The sequence below is a fragment of the Dendropsophus ebraccatus genome, chromosome 5 (genome assembly GCF_027789765.1).
Source record: "Dendropsophus ebraccatus isolate aDenEbr1 chromosome 5, aDenEbr1.pat, whole genome shotgun sequence".
NCBI classification, from domain to species: Eukaryota; Metazoa; Chordata; class Amphibia; order Anura; family Hylidae; genus Dendropsophus; species Dendropsophus ebraccatus.
Window position 1 is genome coordinate 15,315,840 of NC_091458.1, and position 23,884 is coordinate 15,339,723.

At 43.9% G+C, this 23,884-nt stretch overlaps 1 protein-coding gene across 4 annotated transcripts in view; it reads left to right on the forward strand.

Moving 5' to 3' along the window:
- MAP6 (microtubule associated protein 6) overlaps positions 1–23,884 on the forward strand; it is a 76,598-nt gene that overhangs the window by 2,063 nt on the left and 50,651 nt on the right. For 2 of the 4 annotated variants that reach the window (XM_069969550.1, XM_069969552.1), the window contains exons 1-2: positions 1,034–2,087; positions 15,496–15,709. In XM_069969550.1, the coding sequence (XP_069825651.1) occupies positions 1,381–2,087; positions 15,496–15,709 (921 nt within the window). In that variant the 5' untranslated portion in view covers positions 1,034–1,380. Of the gene's footprint in view, positions 1–1,033; positions 2,088–15,495; positions 15,710–23,884 lie in introns of those variants that run through there. The other 2 variants (XM_069969549.1, XM_069969551.1) reach the window with 1 other exon arrangement.

Sequence of the window (23,884 nt, forward strand, 5' to 3'; positions counted from 1 at the left end):
TTTCTTTGTCACTGGTCCACACACTAGGGAATATTCACCATTGCATTGTAAACATGTCGTGACGGCTCCATAGCAACCAATCAGCTGTAAAGCTGTTAGGCAACCACTCTACGTAAAACAATAAAATCAGCTGCTCATCCTCCAGAAGCTAAATATTTGCAAAACAGATGATTCCGTTAGATAAGTCTTTTTCTGTAGATTAAAAAACGGATGTTTAAAAATTTTTTTAGAATTTTTTAAAATGTGTTTTGCAAAAATTGTCAAAGAATGAAAGCAAGTAAATGAATGGCCACTAAATATAGAGTAAGATGGTGCTAGGCTTGAGATGGCCCGCTCCTGAATCAATCTAACATCATTGTGAATAGGTGGGAAAAAAAATTTTTTGAGAACTTTGAAAATGTCAAATCCGAACAATTCGAATTTGAATTTAAAACAACAACAATGTAACGCGAGTTGGATGTAGAGTTGACTGTATGTTCGAGAAATCATAGAGATGTGATGGGCACTGTCCACAGACTCTGGTGCTGAAATCCACCCAACTGGTCGTTAGGAGTATTGCAGAGGGGATGATGAAATTTCCTACACAGACAATGTAACCTAGATGTGTTTTTCTCGGGTGTTAGAGTTTTAAAGGGGTGCAGTTTGTTGTTGGGGGTCCTGAGATGGTTGGCATTGATAATGCATTGGTGAATAGGATGTTACGATCGACCGGTTTTATGATCGTCTAACAGACTGGTGCTGCACCCACCACAGCAGAACCGCATCTCTTGCAGTCTTCAGCCTTCCAGCGATTGGTGCATATGCCAGATGTGGAGTACCTGGCCATTGAGGGTTAAATATATTGAACCCCCTCCTTCCCTCCCTTCCTCACTCCCTCTCCCTCCTTTGATATTACATTTTAGGTACTGCATAGTGGAGATCTTTTGCCAGCATTAAATTCTCCTCCCCCTCTCTTCTCACTCTTTTTTTCCTTGGCATCTGGGGATGCAGAGAGCAAGGTGGGTGGGGTCCTTCCTTTTAGAGATGTTTGCCGGATTCCTTTTTCCGACTATGGCTGGAGGTCACTGGATGCAAGAATTAAATTTATAACCATAGGGAAGAGGCATGAGACCACCTCCGGGCACCATCTACTTACAGTTCAGCCATAGACCCTCCTAGATCTCCAGGAGTCATTTAGAAGAAGGAAAAAAATTTCACTTTGCACCAGCAAGGGATCGACAAGACACACATTTCTTTTTAAAGGAATCTTTTTTTCAAGAATTTTTTTTTTGGCTTCCTCAATTGGTCACCAGCAACTGACATTTTTTTTTAACCATTTTTCATCTAAAGAGCAATAATTGGGAAGAAGCTAGAAGCTAGGATTCCTCAAGGTTGTCAAAAATGGCATGGCCTTGTGTCACCCGGGCATGTTGCATTGCTCGCTTTGGGAATAAACAAGACAAGGGCGACATTGCAGTCCCTTTAATGTTTTCGAAATATTCAGAAGTGACAGATGGACCTCATCTGAGCCAGCCACCACGCCCTGGGTCTGCTGCCATAGAAACTCAGCCACCGCTGGCAGATTCCTACTATGGAGGCCAGTCTAGGTCATCCAGGGACTACTCAAGAAGATTGGAGTCCACCAGAGGTTCAGTCACCAGACAGGATTTCAAACCGTGGAAGTCAACCCCGGAGCAAAGCTGCAAACCGAGGAGTGATTATCTGCCCTCTGAAGCTCCTCTAGAAAGAGAGACCCAGTACAAGAAAGATTACAGATCATGGCCAATCCCTCGCCAAGGTGACCATCCCTGGATCCCGAAGCCCATCCAAGGTCCGGTTTACATGCCTCCCATAGAGGATAGAAAGAAGAAAGATTTTATGGGTTCTATTTTACCACCTGTGGAGAAGAGGATAATTGATGCTGACGTGGCGGGAAGGGTAGCCATTGCATATAACGTGACCCCAGAGATTCTGGTATCGGTGGTGGAGGAAAGTAAAGTCATCCAGCATCGGGAAAAGTTAACCAGCGCTAATCCAGTATCCAAGGAGACGGCAACCCAACTTCAAAGTCAAGGGATGGAGGATCATGGAGCCCGTTCCTCATACAGGTCAGAATAGGGGGGAGTATAGATATCTAGAAGTCTGGGTCAAGGTTAAGATGTATTGTTATGATGAGATCATCTTGCCATAAAAAGATCACGGCCAAAATATGGAAGATAGAATATCTGCATTGTCCAACATTTATTAAATATGTGGACTCGGGAAGAATTTTTAATTTCTAAAATGTTTATTTGTTTGTCTATTTGTTTAATTTTTAAAATTTATTTATTTAACTTTTTCTGGATCAACACAGTTTTTATTTTGTTTATAACTTATAAGTGTACATTAAAAAGTGACATTTCCGACTACTTTCCACTGATCTGATCCAGCTGTATTACTCACTAGTTAGTAAGCGATACTGATTTTTGCCTTTTTTTTTTTCTATTTGCATATTTCATGTTGTTTTTTAGATAATTTTTTTTTTTATGTAAATCTTAATTATTTTTAATAACTGAAAGTTTTAGCTTCTCGGTCAAATAGTAATTATTTATAAGGAAGACTATAGACCTATAGGAGTATTATATGGATGAAAGAGGGTTTAACAAAATATTAATAGAAATCTATATCATTTACATATTTTTATATAAGTAGAGTATTCTTATAAAAAAAATAATAATATATATATATATATATATATATATATATATATATATATATATATTAAAAAATCCCCTAACAGACAACAATGGGTTACATGTCATCTATAGGGACGTCATCTCCTATAGTCATGTGACCTTGTCACATGATTATGTCATCCAGTGGCCACAGGGTATCTTCGGGGAATGTGGGAGAATTTTTAACAATAAACGTGTGGATGTTATCATTTTATATACACAGACACAGAAAAAAATGCATCAGCTCATGACTGCTGGAAACCCCCTTCAAGAATTTTATAACTAAACAGCAAGCAGCAGATCTTATTTTCTATGATCAGATATGCGGACAATATGGCCGCCACATTGAAGTGGAGATAATATTGCTGTCATTCAGTATGTACAGATGACAAAAGGGGCGATATGCGATAGCCACACCTAAGATTTGGCAAAAAATCAACCATTTTCCCACAATACCCCAGTGTCCAGAGCAATTGATGGAATATGACTCAGAATATAATGTTCCCTTCCCACCTATAATGTCTATACCCCCTCCCCCACACAGGAGTGAAGGAGACCATAGGCTCCACCCACACTACGGGAAGCCCGAGGGCTCTGCCTGCTGCAAAGCACATTTAGATGCAATTTTATTCTTATTTCCATAATAATATTCTGCATTTGTTCTGAATGTCATCAGTACATAACACGATCAGTACATAGTATGACGTCATCAGTACATAACACTATCAGTACATAGTATGACATCATCAGTACATGACACGATCAGTACATATTATGATGTCATCAGTACATAACACAATCAGTACTTATTATGATGTCATCAGTACATCACACTATTAGTACATAGTATGACGTCATCAGTACATACACTAATCAGTACATGACACGATCAGTACATATGATGTCATCAGTACATAACACAATCAGTACTTATTATGATGTCATCAGTACATAACACTATTAGTACATAGTATGACGTCATCAGTACATAACACTATCATTACATATTATGATGTCATCAGTACATAATATAATACCACACATAGTGTCAAGGAATATGTAAGAATGAAGCCTGATTGTGTGAATAAACCCCAGCACGGCCATTAATAGAGATTCAGCTCTGTTGTTATGTTGCTGGGAAAACTACACCAAGAGCGTTACCATGGCAACAGCCAATGGCGCCACGTCACGGTGATCTCCATTCTAGTAACTGTATAGGAAGAGGAATTGTGGGAAGAAGAGAAAAGGAACGATAGAGGGGAAGACTGCCGAGATAGATAGAGGGAGAGATAGATAGATAGGAGATAGATAGGAGATAGATAGATAGGAGATAGATAGGAGATAGATAGATAGATAGATAGGAGATAGATAGATAGGAGATAGATAGATAGATAGATAGATAGATAGATAGATAGATAGATAGATAGATAGATAGGAGATAGATAGATAGATAGATAGATAGATAGATAGATAGATAGAAATATAGATAGATAGATAGATAGATAGATAGATAGATAGATAGATAGGAGATAGATAGATAGATAGATAGATAGATAGATAGATAGATAGGAGATAGGGAGATAGATAGGAGATAGATAGATAGATAGATAGATAGATAGGAGATAGATAGGAGATAGATAGGAGATAGATAGGAGATAGATAGGAGATAAATAGATAGGAGATAGATAGGAGATAGATAGATAGATAAATAGATAGATAGGAGATAGATAGGAGATAGATAGATAGATAGATAATAGATAGGAGATAGATAGGAGATAGATAGATAGATAGATAGATAGATAGATAGATAGATAGATAGATAGGAAATAGATAGGAAATAGATAGAAGATAGAAAATAGATAGATAGATAGATAGATAGATAGATAGATAGATAGATAGATAGATAGATAGATAGGAAAAAGATAGGAAATAGATAGAAGATAGAAAATAGATAGATAGATAGATAGATAGATAGATAGATAGATAGATAGATAGATAGGAAATAGATAGGAAATAGATAGAAGATAGATAGATAGATAGATAGATAGATAGATAGATAGATAGATAGATAGGAAATAGATAGGAAATAGATAGATAGATAGATAGATAGATAGATAATAGATAGGAGATAGATAGGAGATAGATAGGAAATAGATAGGAAATAGATAGAAAATAGATAGATAGATAATAGATAGATAGATAGATAGATAGATAGATAGATAGATAGATAATAGATAGATAGATAAATAGAAGATAGAAAATAGATAGATAGATAGATAGATTAATTTCTGTTTTCATGGACTTGTATGGACAGCATGTAATGGAGGAGGGGATTGTAAGATGTACTATAAAGTTTTGTACATTTACAAACACGCACCAGTTATACATCTCCCCTACCTATAGGCCAATGATAATGACGACCGGTCCTGTTTATGTCCCTTTTTGATGCTTTATTGTTAGGCGTGCCCTGCCTTACTAGTATATTAGATTTATATAATATGGCCGGAGCCGCTCGCTCCAAAGTGTGCACTGACATGGTTTTTTACGGCCGCTATTCAATGGATAGCTGCCGCAGAAAAATTACAGGACAGTTGTTTGCGGCGCCGCTAGGGGTGCCGGCCGGAGCGTATACTATGTGTATATGCTCTGGCCAGGATTCCATAGGCAGCAAGGTATCATATTTTTTCGTCTTAACCACGGCTGTTGTTGCAATTGGCAACAACGGCCGTAGTTTTATGAAAAAATATGTAGTGGGAACATAGCCTAGGCCTTTAAATGGGTTGACTTACAGGTAGTTGCCTATAGGTGGCATTAGAGTGATCTTTCTTCCCACTGGAGGGGAGTTACATACTGTTATTGTAATACAGGAGAGCGATTAATGTCCTCTGTAAACAACAGTGACCCCCACCACCACCAGTTCTACTTCCCCCCTACATATAGGCCAATGGGGGCACTTTTGTACATTTTCAAGTGTCCATCTTGGTTTTCTTTCTTCTACTACTGATGCTTTAGGTAGCAGGATGTAGAAAGTATCATCACCCATACAGTGATAGATAAGTGAGAATTTCAGATTACTGGATGCCAGATTATAAGTAGTTTAATATCTGCTCAGATCAATGACCGGGCAAAATATTACGTGGGAACCCGTGTGTTTTTCGTATAAGGGGCAATACTTCAGCATAATTAGAGTACATCGGAAAAATACATCAAAATGCTATAGCTATAGTATACTAAAATAGTACAAAAAGTAGAACAAGACTAAAAATAACCAGACCAACAGAGACCAAATAATACCACCATACAGTGCATTAAGATATGCCACCACATAGTGTCCAGCTATTACAACTACAATATATAGAGCCCAAATAATACCACCATACAGTGCATTAAGATATGCCACCACATAGTGTCCAGCTATTACAACTACAATATATAGTGCCCAAATAATACCACCATACAGTGCATTAAAATATGCCATCACATAGTGTCCAGCTATTACAACTACAATATATAGAACCCAAATAATACCACCATACAGTGCATTAAGATAGGCCATCACATAGTGTCCAGCTATTACAACTACAATATATAGTGCCCAAATAATACCACCATACAGTGCATTAAGATAGGCCATCACATAGTGTCCAGCTATTACAACTACAATATATAGTGCCCAAATAATACCACCATACAGTGCATTAAGATATGCCACCACATAGTGTCCAGCTATTACAACTACAATATATAGTGCCAAAATAATACCACCATACAGTGCATTAAGATAGGCCATCACATAGGGGGGATTTATGAAGACCGGCGTACAAGTACGCCGATCTTATATTAGGTGCCGCCCCCTTTACCTGGCAGGATTCACAAAGAGGCGCACAACTGTTAGTGAATCCAGCCGGCTGGGCGCCCGAACCTGTGCCCGGCGTAGTAAATCTACACCTGCTTCCAGCAGGTGTAGATTTGGATCATGATTTATGCCTGCGAGTAGGCGTAAGTCATGATAGATGAGGTGTGGTATCCCCCCCCCAAGCTCCCCCAGCCTGCGAGCGGGACGTACGGCAGGCGTACGCCAGGGAGAAGGGGCGAATCTGCTCCCTGGTGTACACCTCGGGCGTACGTTTGATAAATGTCCCCCACAGTGTCCAGCTATTACAACTACAATATATAGTGCTCAAATAATACCACCATACAATGCATTAAGATATTCCATCACATAGTGTCCAGCTATTACAACTACAATATATAGTGCCCAAATAATACCACCATACAGTGCATTAAGATATGCCATCACATACTATACAAATATAACAGCTACAATATATAATGCCCCAATAATACCACCATACAGTGCAGTACGATATGTCATCAAATACTGTCCAGATATTACTAAGACAATATATAATGCCCAAATAATACCACCATACAGTGCATTAAGATATGCCATCACATACTGTCTAGCTATTACAGCTACAATATGTAATGCCCAAATAATGCCTCCATACAGTGCATCAGATTTGTCTCTGCCACAGTAAATAGTTACAAAATAATACTGCCATACAGTGCATAAAGCTATGAAACTACAGTCTCTAAATCATTGCTACAATATATAATAATTTTCACGATAAAGTGCCCAAATAATACTACTATAAATTTATGCTGTCCAAATGCATAAGGTATATAGTACCAAATAATACCACTATGCAGTGCCCGTATAATACTCACAATATAATAGCTATACATCCAAACATCAGTGCTACCGTATAAAGTCCCTACTGTAAATAATACCACCATTCAGGGCATACAGTTATGTCACTGTACTGTCTAGATAACATTACTGAAATATACTATATAGTGCCACTATACTGTGCCCAAATAATACCACCCTACAATGCATAATATTATACCACTACACTGTCTAAATAAGTAGCAGAATATAGTTCATAAATAATACTGCCATACAGTGCCCAAATAACATATCCATCCAGTGTATACAAGTACGCCAGTAAACAGCTAAGCAGTGCTTAAGTACATAGTGCCTAAATAATACTGCTATATATTGTAGTGGTCCTGCTGCCATATAGTGCCCAGATAGTATGGCGGGTCAGTGGTTATTAGGCTTTGTATGTTGTTTGGTAGCTTCTTATGGGTTCTTACATCTTGCTATAAATGTCAGCACTAGAAAAAAAATGTATTACACCGCCATGCGCTGCTTAGGATACACTTCATAGTAACCTAAAAATGGAAAGGCCCCAGGGCATTAGCCCCTTGTACTACTATAGTACTGCTAACACTACTATCCTCCCACATACTACGATACTGGGATCTATATAAAGCCGCCTATAGGCGTTCAATGACTCCCCCTAGTTAAAGGTCAGACCACGATGGGGGGGGGCAGTATCTGAAACCAGGTCCGGGGTCCTAGAAATGTGAACTGTCCCCAATAACCCTGCAAGCATTTATTCTGTCTATCAATTCTGTTTAATTTTTATGTTTAAAAATCTACATTTTTTTTTTTCATTTGGATTATTTTATATATATTTATTTTTTGCATTTTTATGTTTGCTTGTGATGGCGGAGCAGATTGCAGACGCTGGGTCTATACGGGGAGGAGGAGCCTCAAGAACAAAGAAGCCAGAGAGAGGGGGGGGGGGGGGGGGGCTGCGGAGACTGCTCCGGCTGCTGCAGACACCGAGATGTGACAGCGTCTTCAGAGCCGAGCTGGAGGCTGTCACTGCTTCATCTGCTGGAGATGTCAGACATGATCGCCTATTACAGGGGATTTGTAGGATTTATGGAGAAGGCATGGGGTGTCATGTAATATTCTATTAACATCTCAGCCTCTTATACGGCAGCTGGCATCACCCATCCAGCTCATTGGTGTATGTATATATATATATATATATATATAATTTCCTGCCACATGTCAGTCTTCACTAGTGTTCTTGAATTCTAATCTTGATCCAAGAACCTAGTCTAAATAAACCCAGACACAAGCTCCACCCTGTCTGATATACATACATTGTTGTATATACTAGAACATTGGGGGTAGTTTACCCCCCCCCCCCCCCCCCCCCCCCTTCAAAAAAATTATTTCAAATCAGCTGGTGTCAGAGATTTGTCATTTACTTTTTATTAAAAAAGTTTCCAGTCTTCAATTACTTCAGCTACTGTATGCCCTGCAGGAAGTGGTGTATTTTTTTTAAGTCTGACACAGTGCTCTCTGCTGCCACCTCTGTCCATTTCAGGAATTACAAATCCCCATAGAAAACCTCTCCTGCTCTGGACAGTTCCTGACATGGACAGAGGTGGCAGCAGAGAGCAGTGTGTCAGACTGGAAAGAATACACCGCTTCCTGCAGGACATACAGCAGCTGATAAGTACTGGAAGGCTGGAGATTTTTTAATAGAAGTAAATTACAAATCTCTGTCACTTTCTGGTACCAGTTGATTTGAAAGAAAAACATTTTTTTGTGAACTACCCTTTTTCCTAAAAATTTCAGAATCTGTATGGTCCCCTGCCCTCTCAACTCTACCCTGACAGGTGATGTCAGTAGAGAGGAGACTTCCTTCTTGATGTGGTGATCGTTGTGAAGGTTGCGCTCTTTGCATAAGTAGCCATTATGGGGGAGATTTATCAAACATGGTGTAAAGTGAAAGTGGCTCAGTTGCCCCTAGCAACCAATCAGATTCCTCCTTTCATTCCTCACAGACTCTTTGGAAAATGAAAGGTGGAATCTGATTGGTTGCTAGGGGCAACTGAGCCTGTTTCACTTTACACCATGTTTGATAATTCTCCCCCAGTACTTTAGCACTGCCTAGCTGTGTACTTGTATACACTGGATGGATATGTTATTTGGGCATCATATGGCAGTATTATTTATGAACTATATTGTGCTACTTATTTAGTGTAGTGGTATAATATTATGCATTGTACGGTGGTATTATTTGGGCACAGTATAGTGGTATTATTTTGGCACTATATAGTATATTGCAGCCATGTTATCTAGACAGTGCAGTGACATAACTGTATGCCCTGAATGGTGGTATTATTTACAGTAGGGACTTTATACGGTAGCACTGATGTTTGGATGTATAGCTATTATATTGTGAGTATTATACGGGCACTGCATAGTGGTATTATTTGGTACTATATACCTTATGCATTTGGACAGCATAAATTTATAGAAGTATTATTTGGGCACTTTATCGTGAAAATAATATATATTGTAGCAATGATTTAGAGACTGTAGTTTCATAGCTTTATGCACTGTATGGCGGTATTATTTTGTAACTATTTACTGTGGCAGAGACAAATCTGATGCACTGTTTGATAAATCTTCCCCTTTGAATGTAGAAGAGCCAGCAGACTTGAGATCCCGTTGTATGGGGCAATTATCAGCTGAATAGGTCACTATTGCCTGGTGTTATAGGGTTATCTATCAGCTGAAATTGGCTGATAGGATAAAAAATCATTGGCCACATGTTTCCCCATGTAGTAGGGGGATGTGTGGCCAACGGCTGTCTGCCAGAAAAGGCTGCATGACCACACCGCTGATCACACTTTGTGAAGGATCTGTAAAGAAGCACTGATCACCAAGATTTATTCCTGTTTGCAGATAACCTTGGTCTCATAGGCCCCCTAAAGCTGGCCATACAAATAAAATAGTTTCCCTGTGATAGATTCAGCATTGGGGCCCGCTGGCTTCAACTACACTAGGAATGGTCCAAAACTGCCGAGGTTCGGGTTCGTATGAACCCGAACGCTCGGCATCAGATTCCCGCTGTCTGCCCGCTCCGTGCAGCGGGTGGATAGAGCGGGAGGACCGCCTGGAAAACTGGGATACAGCCTAATGCTATGGCTGTATCCCAGTTTCCCAGGCGGTCCTCCCGCTGTATCCACCCGCTGCACGGAGAGAGGACAGACAGCGGGAATCATTGCCGAGAGTTCGGGTTAGTACGAACCCGAACCGAACTCGGTTCGGACCATCCCTAAATTACACCTTTGGATGGTGAGAGAAAGGATCAGGAAGGTGACGTTCAGCATGTCCAACCCTTTTCTCCCTCAACCTCATCTGTCTGGGCACGACCCAATAAGAAATACTAATGCATCCATTGTAGCATCTAATTCTGCCCGTGGCATCCGGCCCACCGGGAATCTGCCTGGATGCGCAGATTACCAGTCCAGGCCTGGGGTGGCCAATATATTCTATAGGCTGGTCCTGCCTAAATCGGTAGCTTCAGATGAAACATGTCTAAAGCTTTAGATGAGGTTTATACCATGGCTGGAAGTCTACATGCTGTCTTCTACCATCATCTTTAATGGTTTACATATCCTAGAGTTGAGTTCAGCGACTTCACTGTTAGGCTATGTTCACATTCTGTATGACACCAGCCGTTCCATGACCCGGCCGAGTCACGGAACGGCCGGTCTCTGAAAAGATCATCCCGGACGGTACTGCAGTACTGGATGGATGATCTTTAGCACCGCTTAGTTCTGATGCGGGCGCATCCGTGCGCGCCCGCATCAGAACTCTCTATTTCACACTATGAAGCAAGGGACCGGAGCCGCTCGCTCCATAGTGTGCACTGACAGGGTTTTCTGCGCCGCTATTCAATGAATAGCGGCTTCAGAAAACTGACATGTCAGTTTCTTGCGGCGCCGCTAGGGATCCCGGCCTGAGCGTATACTATGTGTATACACTCTATCCGGGATTCCATAGGCGGCAATGGCACATATATTTTCTTATTAATCAAGCCCGTTGTTGTAACAACCCGTTGTCGGCAACAACGGCCATAGTTGTACGAAAATATACTTAGTGTAAACATAGCCTTAGACTGTAGATTGAATAAGCCAGGAAATCCGAAGCAGGTCACCACCGACAAGTGAAAGAAGAAAATTGAAGTCCTAGGTCTGTCATTATTTTCCTGTCTACCGTATATAATGTCACAGGTTATTAAGATCTCATCAAGTTCCATGTCTTGTGACATTCGGGGTCATTCGCCATGATCCGGAGGGAATTCGTTCTCAGCAATCTGAAGACCTAACAGGTTAAGGTCGCTGACCTCTTCCCATGAGACCGTGCAATGTTATTTTAAGTCAAGATCGATGAGTGACGTCCTCACATAGAATACAAGAGAAAATGTCTCCATATTTTCCATATTGATTTTCATCCTCTCTGGACTGAGGAGACTAATAGGCAAGAAATGGCAGGAAATCGTATATAATGTACAGTAGAAGTAATAGAGGTAGGGAGTCAAGTCAGTGTCTATGCTGTTCATGCATACTTGTGATCATTGTGTTCCGTGGATCGGTCAGGTTTGGTAGCATCATGGCTGTAGTCCTCCTCATACACATGGGCACAGCAAAGAGGTCAGGCTTCAAAAGTCCAACCCTGGAGGTCCCCATACACATGTTGGCTAAATCTACTGGTGGTGGTAGGTTTAGGCAACAATAGTATAAAGTGTATGGTCATCTGTTGGTTTAGAGCTGTGATGATGACAATAGTTACATCCTTGATGCAGTGGCGGAGCTACCATAGAGGCAGGGTAGGCAGTTGGTATGGGGCCCGTGCAGGAGGGGGGCCCAGGGGAGAAGGTAAAAGCATGTGTCCTTCTGCTTAACCCCTTATGTACTGCACTGTGTAAGTGACTCAATTTTTACTTACATGCTGCAACAGAAAAAAGGGTTAACAAGCATAAGACAGAGATCTCTGCTTCACTGCACTGATAACCTCTGACCTCTGTTCTCCAGCTGGCAATCAAGTAGGAAAGGAAAATGCAGAGCTCTGTGCATAGGTCGGTGATTATCAATGCACCAGAAGTAAAGTGTGTATATATATATATATATATATATATACAGTATATATGTGTGTGTGTGTGTGTGTGTGTGTGTGTGTGCAGTGCTTTGTCTTGTGCGTAGGGGAGAGGGGCCTTAAAAAGCTTTGCTATGGGGCCCCATGAATGCTAGCTATGCCCCTGCCTTGATGGTCTAGAAAAGGTTAGGGGTTAGTGATAGCATGCTTGGTGGTGTATGGCAGTAAAGATGTTAATGGTAACAACCCTGGTGGTCTTGAGCAATGAAGGGGTTAATGGTAACATTCGTGGTGATCTAGAACAATAAAGGGGTTAATGGTAACTTTCCTGGTGATCTAGTACAGCAAAGGGGTTATTGGTAACATCCCTTGTGTTCTAGAGCAATGAGGGGGTTAGTTATGGCATTTTTAGTGGTCTAGAGCAATGAAAGAGTTAATGGTGACATTCCTGGTGATCAAGAGCAAGGAAGGGGTTAATGACAGCACCATTGGTGATCAAGGGCAATGAAGTGGTTCAAGGGAAACTACTAGCAGGTTAGAAGCATGTAACATGCTGATAGCTCCCTATAGGGGTCGGGGATGAAGGTAAGTTGTGCGGTTTCATTAATATTAACAGTTTAATCCATATGAAAATATGTTGTTCTGGTGCACTGGGGGCAGGACGACATCACTGGTGATCTAGAGTACTAAAGGGGTTAAAGGGAATCTGTCACTAAGTGTATTTAGCCTTAAATGAGGGCAGCATAAACTAGTGATATAAATGCTTAACAGATCGGTGTATTACGTCCATCATTCTGTTCAGCCGTTCTCCTAATATGCAGGAGAACAGGATCCTTGCCACACCCCTCCCCCCGCCCTCCAGCTGCTGATTGACAGGTGAATGCCTATACACAGCATGGATAGATAACTGCCAATCAGCAGCTGGTGAGCGGGGTTTTCTGCTTCTCATGAATATCCAGGACTACTGAGCTCATGCACATAATGGAGAGGACTACTTATTGTCCATGTTATTCAGGAGGATTTCTCTGGATCAGCTGCACAGAACAAAGTAAGTGACACATCATTCTGTTCAGCTTCTCTGTCACTAGTTTATGCTACCCTGAGATAGGACGCCATAAACCTGCTCTTTAATGGCAGCATGTCTGGTCGTCTGGGTCAGTGGAGATGTTAGTCATAAAATCACTTGTGGTCTAGAGTAGTGAAGGGGTTAATATCAACATCACTGGAGCTTTAGGGCGGCGATTAAGAGGCATGCCTTATTAGTACCTTCATGGTCCCTATTCACTTAGATGATAAAATTCTGTCTTTCTCCAGTCACCACTAGGGGGTGCCTATCATGTATCTGCGTATGCAGAGGATTTGGAGCTGTGTATCGGAATAGCTGGGCTCTGACCACTGGTAGAATTATAAGTAAAAGTGATAGCTAATGGGCCAGATCTGCAGCCTTATTCCTGGGATTCCATGTAATCTGCCGTAAGACGGGAGGATAAGTGTCACTATTAGCGCTCTATGAATTATTAATCCTGAGGCTGCTCTCTGAGAGACCACAAGTCTCCATTCTAGTGACGGAGCGTGAGGTGGCGGCTGAGCGCTCCCACAAAGGCTTAGTGACGTCCCATGGCATTAACCAGATGCATGCAAAATCTCCAAGCAGTAATCCAATGTCGAGACGGTAAACCGGGGGGAGCAAAGGGGAAGCGGGAGGGGCGTGGGGGGAATATGGAGGAGTCAGTTTGTCTGTACATTGCATAGATAGCCCATTGAGCTATATGAGACTGTGTAATACTTAATTTCTCCTGTGGTGGCGCCCTCCACAGATCACAGCAGATCACTCTGGGTCCCGACGATCCTTAAATAGGATTACTTAAAGTCTCCATAGGCAACCACTTTGAGAAGATCTATTAAAGGATAATCAGCTCCCAAACAAAAGGGATGACCCCCAGACTCTCGGAGGAGCTGTCAGGTGTCCTAGATGCATTACACCATAACTGTATACTCACTGCTGTCATGTTTCCACCTAGGAGCCCAGGAGTGAGGTCGGGTCTGGGGTCTGTATTAGTTTAGGGGTCTGGTCTGGGATCTGTCTTACATTAGGGGTCTGGTCTGGTCTGGGGTTTGTATTACATTAGGGGGCTGGTCTGGAGTCTGTATTAGCTTAGGGGTCTGGTCTGCGGTCTGTATTAGTTTAGGGGTCTGGTCTGGGGTCTTTATTAGTTTTAGGGGTCTAGTCTGGGGTCTGTATTAGTTCAGGGGCCTGATCTGTGGTCTGAGTTAGTTTAGAGGGGGTCTGAATTAGTTTAGGGGTCTGGTCTGGGGTCTATATTAGTTTAGGGGTCTATGGTCTATATTAGTTTACGGGTCTGGTCTGGGGTCTGTATTAGTTTAGGGGTCTGGTCTGAGGTCTGTATTACATTGTGGGCCTGGTTTGGGGTCTGTTTCAGTTTAGGAGTCTGGTCTGGGGTCTGTATTAGTTTAGGGGTCTGGTCTGGGGTCTGTATTAGTTTAGGGGTCTGGTTTGGGGTCTATATTAGTTTTGAGGGCCTGATCTGTGGTCTGTATTAGTTTAGGGGCTTGGTCTAGGGTCTGTATTAGTTTAGGGGTCTGGTTTGGGGTCTTTATTAGTTTAGGGGTCTAGGCTCTGTATTAGTTTAGGGGTCTGGTTTGGGGTATTAGTTTAGGGGTCTGGTCTGGGGTCTGTATTACTTTAGGGGTCTGGTCTGGGGTCTGTATTAGTTTAGGGGTATGATCTGGGGTCTGTATTAGTTTAGGGCTCTGATCTGTGGTCTGTATTAGTTTAGGGGTCTGGGCTGGGGGCCTGTATTAGTTTAGGGGTCTGGTCTGGGGTCTGTATTAGTTTAGGGGTCTGGTCTGGGGTCTGTATGAGTTTAGGGGGTCATCATGTGCACTTCTTGTCCATGTAGATTGCCCTTCTGAATCTGATGTCCCTGATGAACATTAACCGTGCTTGTCCTCTTCTTCCAGGAATGAGTTCAGACCTTGGACTGATGTGAAACCTGTGAAACCTATAAAGGCCAGGCCTCAGTATCGCCCTCCGGAGGAGAAAGTGGTGCATGAAACCAGCTACAAAGCCACATTCAAGGGTGAATGCATCCAACCAACAGCCGGGGACAACAAGCTGACAGAGCGCCGGAGGATACGCAGTCTATACAGTGAGCCCCATAAAGAGTCCCCCAAGGTGAGGCGGCCATCTCCTTACATCCTTATATATATGTATATGCTTTCACAAATGTACACTGTAAATATCGCCATACAGTGCTCACCTGTTACAGTGCCTAAATAACGGCTTCATATGTACAAAGTATTCAGTGCTATACCCTGCACATGAAGTCATTTCTATTAAACTAATCCAGCTAAAGGGTGTGTATACTTTGGCAACAATAGGGGAGATTTATCAAACGTGGTGTAAAGTGAAACTGGCTCAGTTGCCCCTAGCAACCAATCAGATTCCACCTTTCATTTCTCACAGACTCTTTGGAAAATGAAAGGTGGAATCTGATTGGTTGCTTGGGGCAACTGAGCCAGTTTCACTTTATACCATGTTTAATGAATCTCCCCCAATGTTTTTTTCTTGTTCCAAAAAAATCTGAAATTAAAGCTGTCTCCATGGTAACAGACTACAAACAAAGCTGTTGTAGTCTGATCCTGCAGGTGAATGTTACTCTACCCCTCTGCCTAGGTTTGCTGCTAACCTACAATAGAAGATGAATAATATGAAGTAACACATGGTTGCAGGATCAGGTTTCCTTGAGCAGGGCATCATTGTACTTGTAGTTCTCCCCCTAGTTTGTTCATAGGCATTAATTTGAATGTCTTTGTGCCTCCTGTGACTACAGGAAGAAACAAATATTTGCTAGTCAGGTGCAGGTGCAGCAGAGCTGAGTTTGTCGGTTGTGTTCTTATTGGATTTGTAAGATGACGCTGTAAGATGAAGCCTTAGGATAGGTTCACACTACGGAACCCGAGTGGAGAATTTCCGCCGTATTCCCTAGCTCGTACACGTTCACAGCCGTCCGCCTCTCCGCCCATGCCATAGACACCATTCTATGCACGGGCGGATAGTGGAATAGGGCGGCCCATAGAATGGTGTCTATGAAGCTGGTGGAAAGGTGCGCTGCTGTGAATGGGTACAAGCTAAGGAATCCGAAGTAAATTCTCTGCTCGGGTTCCGTAGTGTGATAGGAGTTCTCATTTCCCTAGTCAAGCCAAGGATGACTAGAAAACTCCACCCCCTGGGGAGAGAAGGGTGGACTAAGCCTTTGCAGGGATTGGTGGACTTGAGTGACCTGTAGGAGTGTCATGTGACCAAATCTTTACTTCCTTACATGTGACCACTAGGTGCGACAAATACACAGCAGTTTTATCCCTCGCACTTGAAATATACCTCAATATAATGTAGCAGTGCTGAGTAAGTTGTAGGAGTATTTGCCAGGTGTAGTGCTCCTGTGTTTACCAGGTATAGCGGTGCTATGTCAGATGTAGCAGTGCTGAGTTAGTTGGTTTTGCCAGGTGTAGTGCTCCTGTGTTTACCAGGTATAGCGGTGCTATGTCAGATGTAGCAGTGCTGAGTTAGTTGGTTTTGCCAGGTGTAGTGCTCCTGTGTTTACCAGGTATAGCGGTGCTATGTCAGATGTAGCAGTGCCGAGTTAGTTGGTTTTGCCAGGTGTAGTGCTCCTGTGTTTGCCAGATATCTGTATATGTGTTTACCAGACCTGTACAGCATCACTATGCAATAATACACAAAAAGAGAGAGAACGGATGAGCGGATTGTGGAGTATGTTGTAATTATCTGTAAACTGGGTAAGTGCGGCCTGTCAGCCGGAGCCGCCGCGCCACTGTTATTACATATAGTCACATGGTGCCGAGGAGCCGCAGAGCATCACCAGGGCCCATGACCTTGTATGCAATGACCTTGTCTGTGCAGCCAGAAATAACATCCCCTTCTGTCTGCTGTATTACATATCTTTTTAACCCCTCAATAACCAGATGTTTTCTGCCTTTAGGGTGCGTTCACACGTAGAGGATCTGCAGCAGATTTGATGGCACAAATTTGAATCTGCAACTTTAAATCTGCTGCTGATCCTGTATGTGTGAACCCACCCTTAAGGAACATTTCACCATTAGTCTTTTTTGCTCTGCATTTTGCAAGACAGGTGAAAGCAATCTATTATTCCCTGTTATCAGCCCTTCCGCACCATAGATTATTGCTTGAAAAACTTACCTGACACTTTTCTTTTTAGTTTTACGTAAATCTATAATCCTTCAGTCCTTCCTGTAATAGAAATTGTCTTTCCATTGGCATCCTCCTGTTATAGCTATATACCGGAGTAGGGCTGGGCGGTATACCGCGAAAATACCGATACCGTCCCTGGTGTCGGTATCTGTGGTATTACCCCTCCCTCACCCCGCCACATCCTAGGCCCGCTTCCGTCCCCGCTCCTAACCTGCTTGGGTTCCAGGGTGCACATATACTATTGAGGCAGGGGTTCTCCCATCCCCTGCCCTGCAGAAGTCTGACAGCTCGCAGCAGCGCATCACCCCCCACCTCCGCACAGCCGCTGACCCGCTCCCCATACCGACCCTCCCGGCAGCCACCTCCCCCTTCCCCGCACAGCCGCTGACCCGCTCCCCATACCGACCCTCCCGGCAGCCACCTCCCCTTACCCCGGACAGCCGCTGACCCGCTCCACATATCCGCAGGGACCACGTGATGGATGGCGTCGCTGCACTGGAGCTGTATAGCGAGATGTGGGGTTGCAGTGCAGACCCCCGATCCCACTATACAGCTCCACCACCTGCAGCGACGCCGTCCATCACGCGGTCCCTGCGGCCTCCTCCTCCAGAGACCGGGGACCTGCGGGTGCGTTCGGCCTGGGGGGCCGGGTATGTGGAGCGGGTCAGCGACTGTCCAAGGTGGGGGGAGGTGGCTGCCGGGAGGGCCGCGTGTGTGCCCGTACTTAGCGGGGTGACAGGGCCGGAGGAGATACTGCCTCCCCCCCCTTTTGCCCAGATCAGCCCCTGTCCCCCCCTTCTGCCCAGATCAGCCCCTGCCGCCCCCCTTCTGCCCAGATCAGCCCCTGCCGCCCCCCCCCCCTTCTGCCCAGATCAGCCCCTGTCCCCCCCCTTCGCCCAGATCAGCCTCTGTCCCCCCCTTCTGCCCAGATCAGCCTCTGTCCCCCCTTCTGCCCAGATCAGCCCCTGACCCCCCTTCTGCCCAGATCAGCTCCTGACCCCCCTTCTGCCCAGATCAGCCCCTGACCCCCCTTCTGCCCAGATCAGCCCCTGACCCCCCCTTCTGCCCAGATCACCCCCAGCTTCTGCCCCCCTCTTCTGCCCAGATTACCCCCAGTTCTGCCCCCCTCTTCTGCCCAGTTATCGTTACCGCGGCTACATGTACGATTAATAGTGTAAAGCAGTGGGGAAGGACAGAGCAACCTAATCTATTGGAGTTACTGTGCAGTTACCTAATGGGGTAGAACTAAAATGCTCCAGAGCCGCACTCACTATTCTGCTGGTGGGATTACTGTGTACATACATTACATTACTGATCCTGAGTTACATCCTGTATTATACACCAGAGCTGCACTCACTATTCTGCTGGTGGGGTCACTGTGTACATACATTACATAACTGATCCAGAGTTACATCCTGGTTTATACTTCAGAGCTGCACTCACTATTCTGCTGGTGGGGTCACTGGATGCAGTAGTGGATACCATATGTCACGTGGCAAAGATCTGTACAGTCTGGCTGCTGTTGTTAGGAAGAGACATTTGTACTCACAGAAGAGTCTGCAGTTCTGGCACACAATACCCAGAGGGATTCATGCAGGAACAGATCACTGACATGGAAGACAATCAGCACCGTCTCAGATCAGAGGCATCATAAAACAACAGCAATGCCAGGGGGACCTTGAGCAGATTATGCAACCCTGGACTAGGAGAAGTTTGTAGATCATAAAACTTATCCTCGCAGAGGATACTGAAAAATGGGTATTAGTTTCGTTCAGCCTTAGGAAGTAATGGAGTCCACTGGAGTCACCAACACTTGACTTTATTTTATATTTAAGAGAGAACCCATCTCTTTACAATGGAAGCGAAATCTTCTCCTTGGCTTAACAATGTCGGGAGCCTAGATTGGGTCTTAGAACTTTCCCAATTTTTGCATACGTCTTCCTATATACTGTTACTCAACACACTTAGGAAAACTCACAGCTTAGTAGCAGGTTAAATAGTCTGACCAGCAGGAGCTGAACTAGAAGGCATGTGAACTGGCCAAGGGCCTGGCCCAGACTGGTTTAGACTAGTTAAGGTCCACTCCTTTACAGGAGCTGGAATGGGGACTGCTCTTATTGATTGAGAGGTATCATGTGACCAAAGCATTTTACTCCTCTAAATGTGACAGTAGAAATGTTAACCCTTGCACTGCCAACATATCTCGATGTAAGCTGTGTGACAAGTAAAGCAGCAGCACATAAGGTAATTTTCAGCCACACAACAACAATATACATTAAGCAGCTGGGAAACAGGTACTGGGACACTGCAGGGTCACACACATCTATTGCTTTTCCTACATGTACTCATCCTGAGTTAAGCACTCAGTTTGCAGATTTTTTATAGATCGTTGATCATTGATTATTGATTTTCGTGGAACACATTTGTGGTTGTCATAGATCCGTGTTGGGGCCCTGATCCATACTGCAGAAAATGGATCACTCATATCAATCAATAGGTTCATGCAAATTGCAGATAGTTACAATGTTTGAATAGGGTCTTACATCATGTATTATACTTCTGTGCTGCACTCACTATTCTGCTGGTGGGGTCACTGTGTACATACATTACATTACTGATCCTGAGTTACATCATGTATTATACGTCTGTGCTGCACTCACTATTCTGCTAGTGGGGTCACTGTGTACATACATTACATTACTGATCCTGAGTTACATTCTGTATTATACTCCAGAGCTGCACTCACTATTCTGCTGGTGGGGTCACTGTGTACATACAATACATTACTGATCCTGAGTTACATCATGTATTATACGTCTGTGCTGCACTCACTATTCTGCTAGTGGGGTCACTGTGTACATACATTACATTACTGATCCTGAGTTACATTCTGTATTATACTCCAGAGCTGCACTCACTATTCTGCTGGTGGGGTCACTGTGTACATACAATACATTACTGATCCTGAGTTACATCCTGTATTATACTCCAGAGCTGCACTCACTATTCTGCTGGTGGGGTTACTGTGTACATACATTACATTACTGATCCTGAGTTACATCCTGTAGTTCTTTTATTAGAAAAATAGAAAAATTTACAAATACATAAACCAAAATCAGGCATATCCAGCCATAACCAAAACAAATACAATACTAAACTTGTCTTGTCATGAAAAAAAAACACCCAATGTTTCAAAATTGTGAAATAAACAACAATATAATCGCATACACCTGCCTCACGTGGCCAGTCCAGCTTTATGTTTAAAATAGCTAAAATAGCTATTTTTCCCCTTTCCCTGGAGGAGGGAAAAAAAAAAAAAAAAAAAACACAAGCAAAACAAAAACGAACACTTCATAGCACACAGATTAAAGGCCACATAGGGCCAAATGCCATATATACGATGAAAAAGCTGAACTTAAAGTTGTCCCAGCTGGGATATAACCAAAGAAAAATAACACATATACCTTAGCCTGCTTACCCCTAATCCCACCAACAACCCTCCTACACACACATGCACACCAACGTGTTTCACCCCTGAACCCCCCACACCACCACCAAACACACAGCCCCCCCAACCCCATACACACACACTAGATAACTTCAGATATAAATCTAATCACCTAACTAAAACTAACCTAAGAAAACAAGATAGCATAAAAAAAAAAAAAAAACATCAGTACTACTACCTTCGTCATCATCATTAATAGAAATAATAAAAGAGATAAAAAAACTCCCAAATCAACTGAAGAACAACAGGTCCGGCTGCCTTATATCTTAGGATCAAAGAGAAAGCAAAGCACAATTGATGCAAATAATAATAACAATGCAATGACCATGTGAAATATTAGCCTGTCTATCACACTACCTACACGCCCCATCACCCTCACCCCAAATCTAGACATAAGTCTAGGTCCGTAAGTTCACTCCTGTCCCTCATTGACCCATGTCAGAACCATCAAGTAACCGTCCTGTGCATGAGCCTCAAGTTCTTGGAGTCTGCAGAGTTAGTCCGGATATAGCTCCGGCTCCATCCGCTCACGCCAGGAAAACACACGATCCAAACCCCCATCACCCACCCAACCTATTCTATACCCCAGAATGTATCACATTTTCCACCAAACTACCTAAACATATAGTGTAACACAAAACATAACAATATGACCCAAGTTCGGTAGCCTGTAAGCCCTTTACCATTTATAACCTGATAGAAAACCAAAACAAAAAGCTAACGTGTCATGCACAGCCCCCCACCGGGATCGGGGGATGGCAGACCGGGTACCATAACAATTTATAACCTATCCCTGACTATTCTCCCTACCCTCTCCCTAATACTATCCCTAAATATTAATCTAACCCTCACACTCTCCCTACTGCTGTCCCTATCTACACTGTCCCTAACCAGAATTATGGTACCTCACCCAGTGGGCTCAATACCTAGGGCACAGAAAAGGAAAAACCTCTCCACAGGAGAGAATCCCTACTGGTACCCAGCCTGCCATACTCCAAAGACCTGATCTTCCTAAGGTCACCAGTGATGTTCCTACAGACCTCCACCTCGGAGAGGACTCTACGCTGTGTAGATACTAGACACCGTGCGTTCCACGTGTGGTACCTAACCACTAAACTGACTAAGAATAACGTGCATCGATCTCAGCCACCCAGGTTCCTGAATGCCCCATAAGCCCACTCCGGATAGGTGAGACTGACCAACTGACTCCAACCTATGGAGGCGCCCACCCTGGTGTAAACCCCCTATATTGATGGGACAATGAAGCAGGAAATGATCCATGCTTTCCAGCGTATTCCCACACTCCTCTCGGGGACACCCCCGATCATCGGAGCTCCTGCACTTCAAGTTGTCCCTTACATATAGCTTCCCCTGGAAGCAGCGCCAGGCCAAATCCCAAAACTTCTGAGGGATCCGTTTCGAGTTTAAAAGACTAAGCCCAACCTCGAGATCCTGGCCTGGGTAATCCCTGAGCGCCAAGGGCTTCTGGAAATGGGTCAACAGAACCCTTTGGTCAAAAAATTTCCTCGACTGAGTCCTGATCTCCCACATTCCCAGACCCCATCGGCGTATCATCTTCAGAGTCGGGGTAGCGTAAGCCGGAAGATATCCATGGGGCGTACGAAGGTCCTTCACTCGCCCTCCTGTCTCCCATTCCTGGAAGAAAGGCCGAAACCATTCCCTGCAGGAGAGTACCCACGGAGGAGCCCTCTCTTTCCAGAGGTTTGCGATGTTAGCTTTCAAGAAGGTGTTCACTAAGAACACCACAGGGTTCACCATAGACAAACCCCCAAGTCTCCTCGTGCGGTACGTAACCTCTCTCTTGACCAGGTTCAGCCTATTCCCCCATAACAGCTGGAAGAACAGGCTGTAGATCCTAGTATAGGAAGCCTCTGGCAAGATACATACACTGCCCAGGTAGATGAACAAAGGGAGCAGGTACGATTTGATCAGGTATAGCCTTTCCCTGAGGGTCAAAGACTAACCCTTCCACTGGTCCACCTTCTGAGCGGCATTCTGGAGCCTACCATCCCAGTTTTTAGTGGGGTAATCACCCTGGCCGAAAGTAATGCCTAGGATTTTTGCCGAGTCTTGGGGCCCTGGAAGGGTGTCCGGGAGATCAAACTCGGGATCTTCCCCTCCCAGCCAGAGACTTTCACACTTATCCGGGTTGATGCTGGACCCAGATGCCTCTGAGTAGCGGTCCACCTCCGACATCACCACATCTGCCTCCCCTCTCGAGGACACAAAGATAGTGACATCATCAGCGTACGCTACCACTCTCAGGGTGGCTTCTGGCCCCTCCAGGCTCATCCCGACCCCTGCCAATGGTCCACAACCAACCCTCCTAAGGAAAGGGTCGATCGCAAACACATACAACAGTGGGCTCAAAGGACAGCCCTGGCGAACACCAGACCCAACCTCAAAAGAGCGGCCAGACCAACCGTTCACCAGCGGGAAACTCTCTGCCCCTGCATACAAGATCTTAAGCCAATTGACAAAAGTATCTGGTAGGCCAGAGGTACTCATGGTTCACCCTATCAAATGCTTTGGCCTGATCCAGGGACAGCAAGTACCCCTTCCAAAGACCCGCACTACTCCGCTCCACTGCT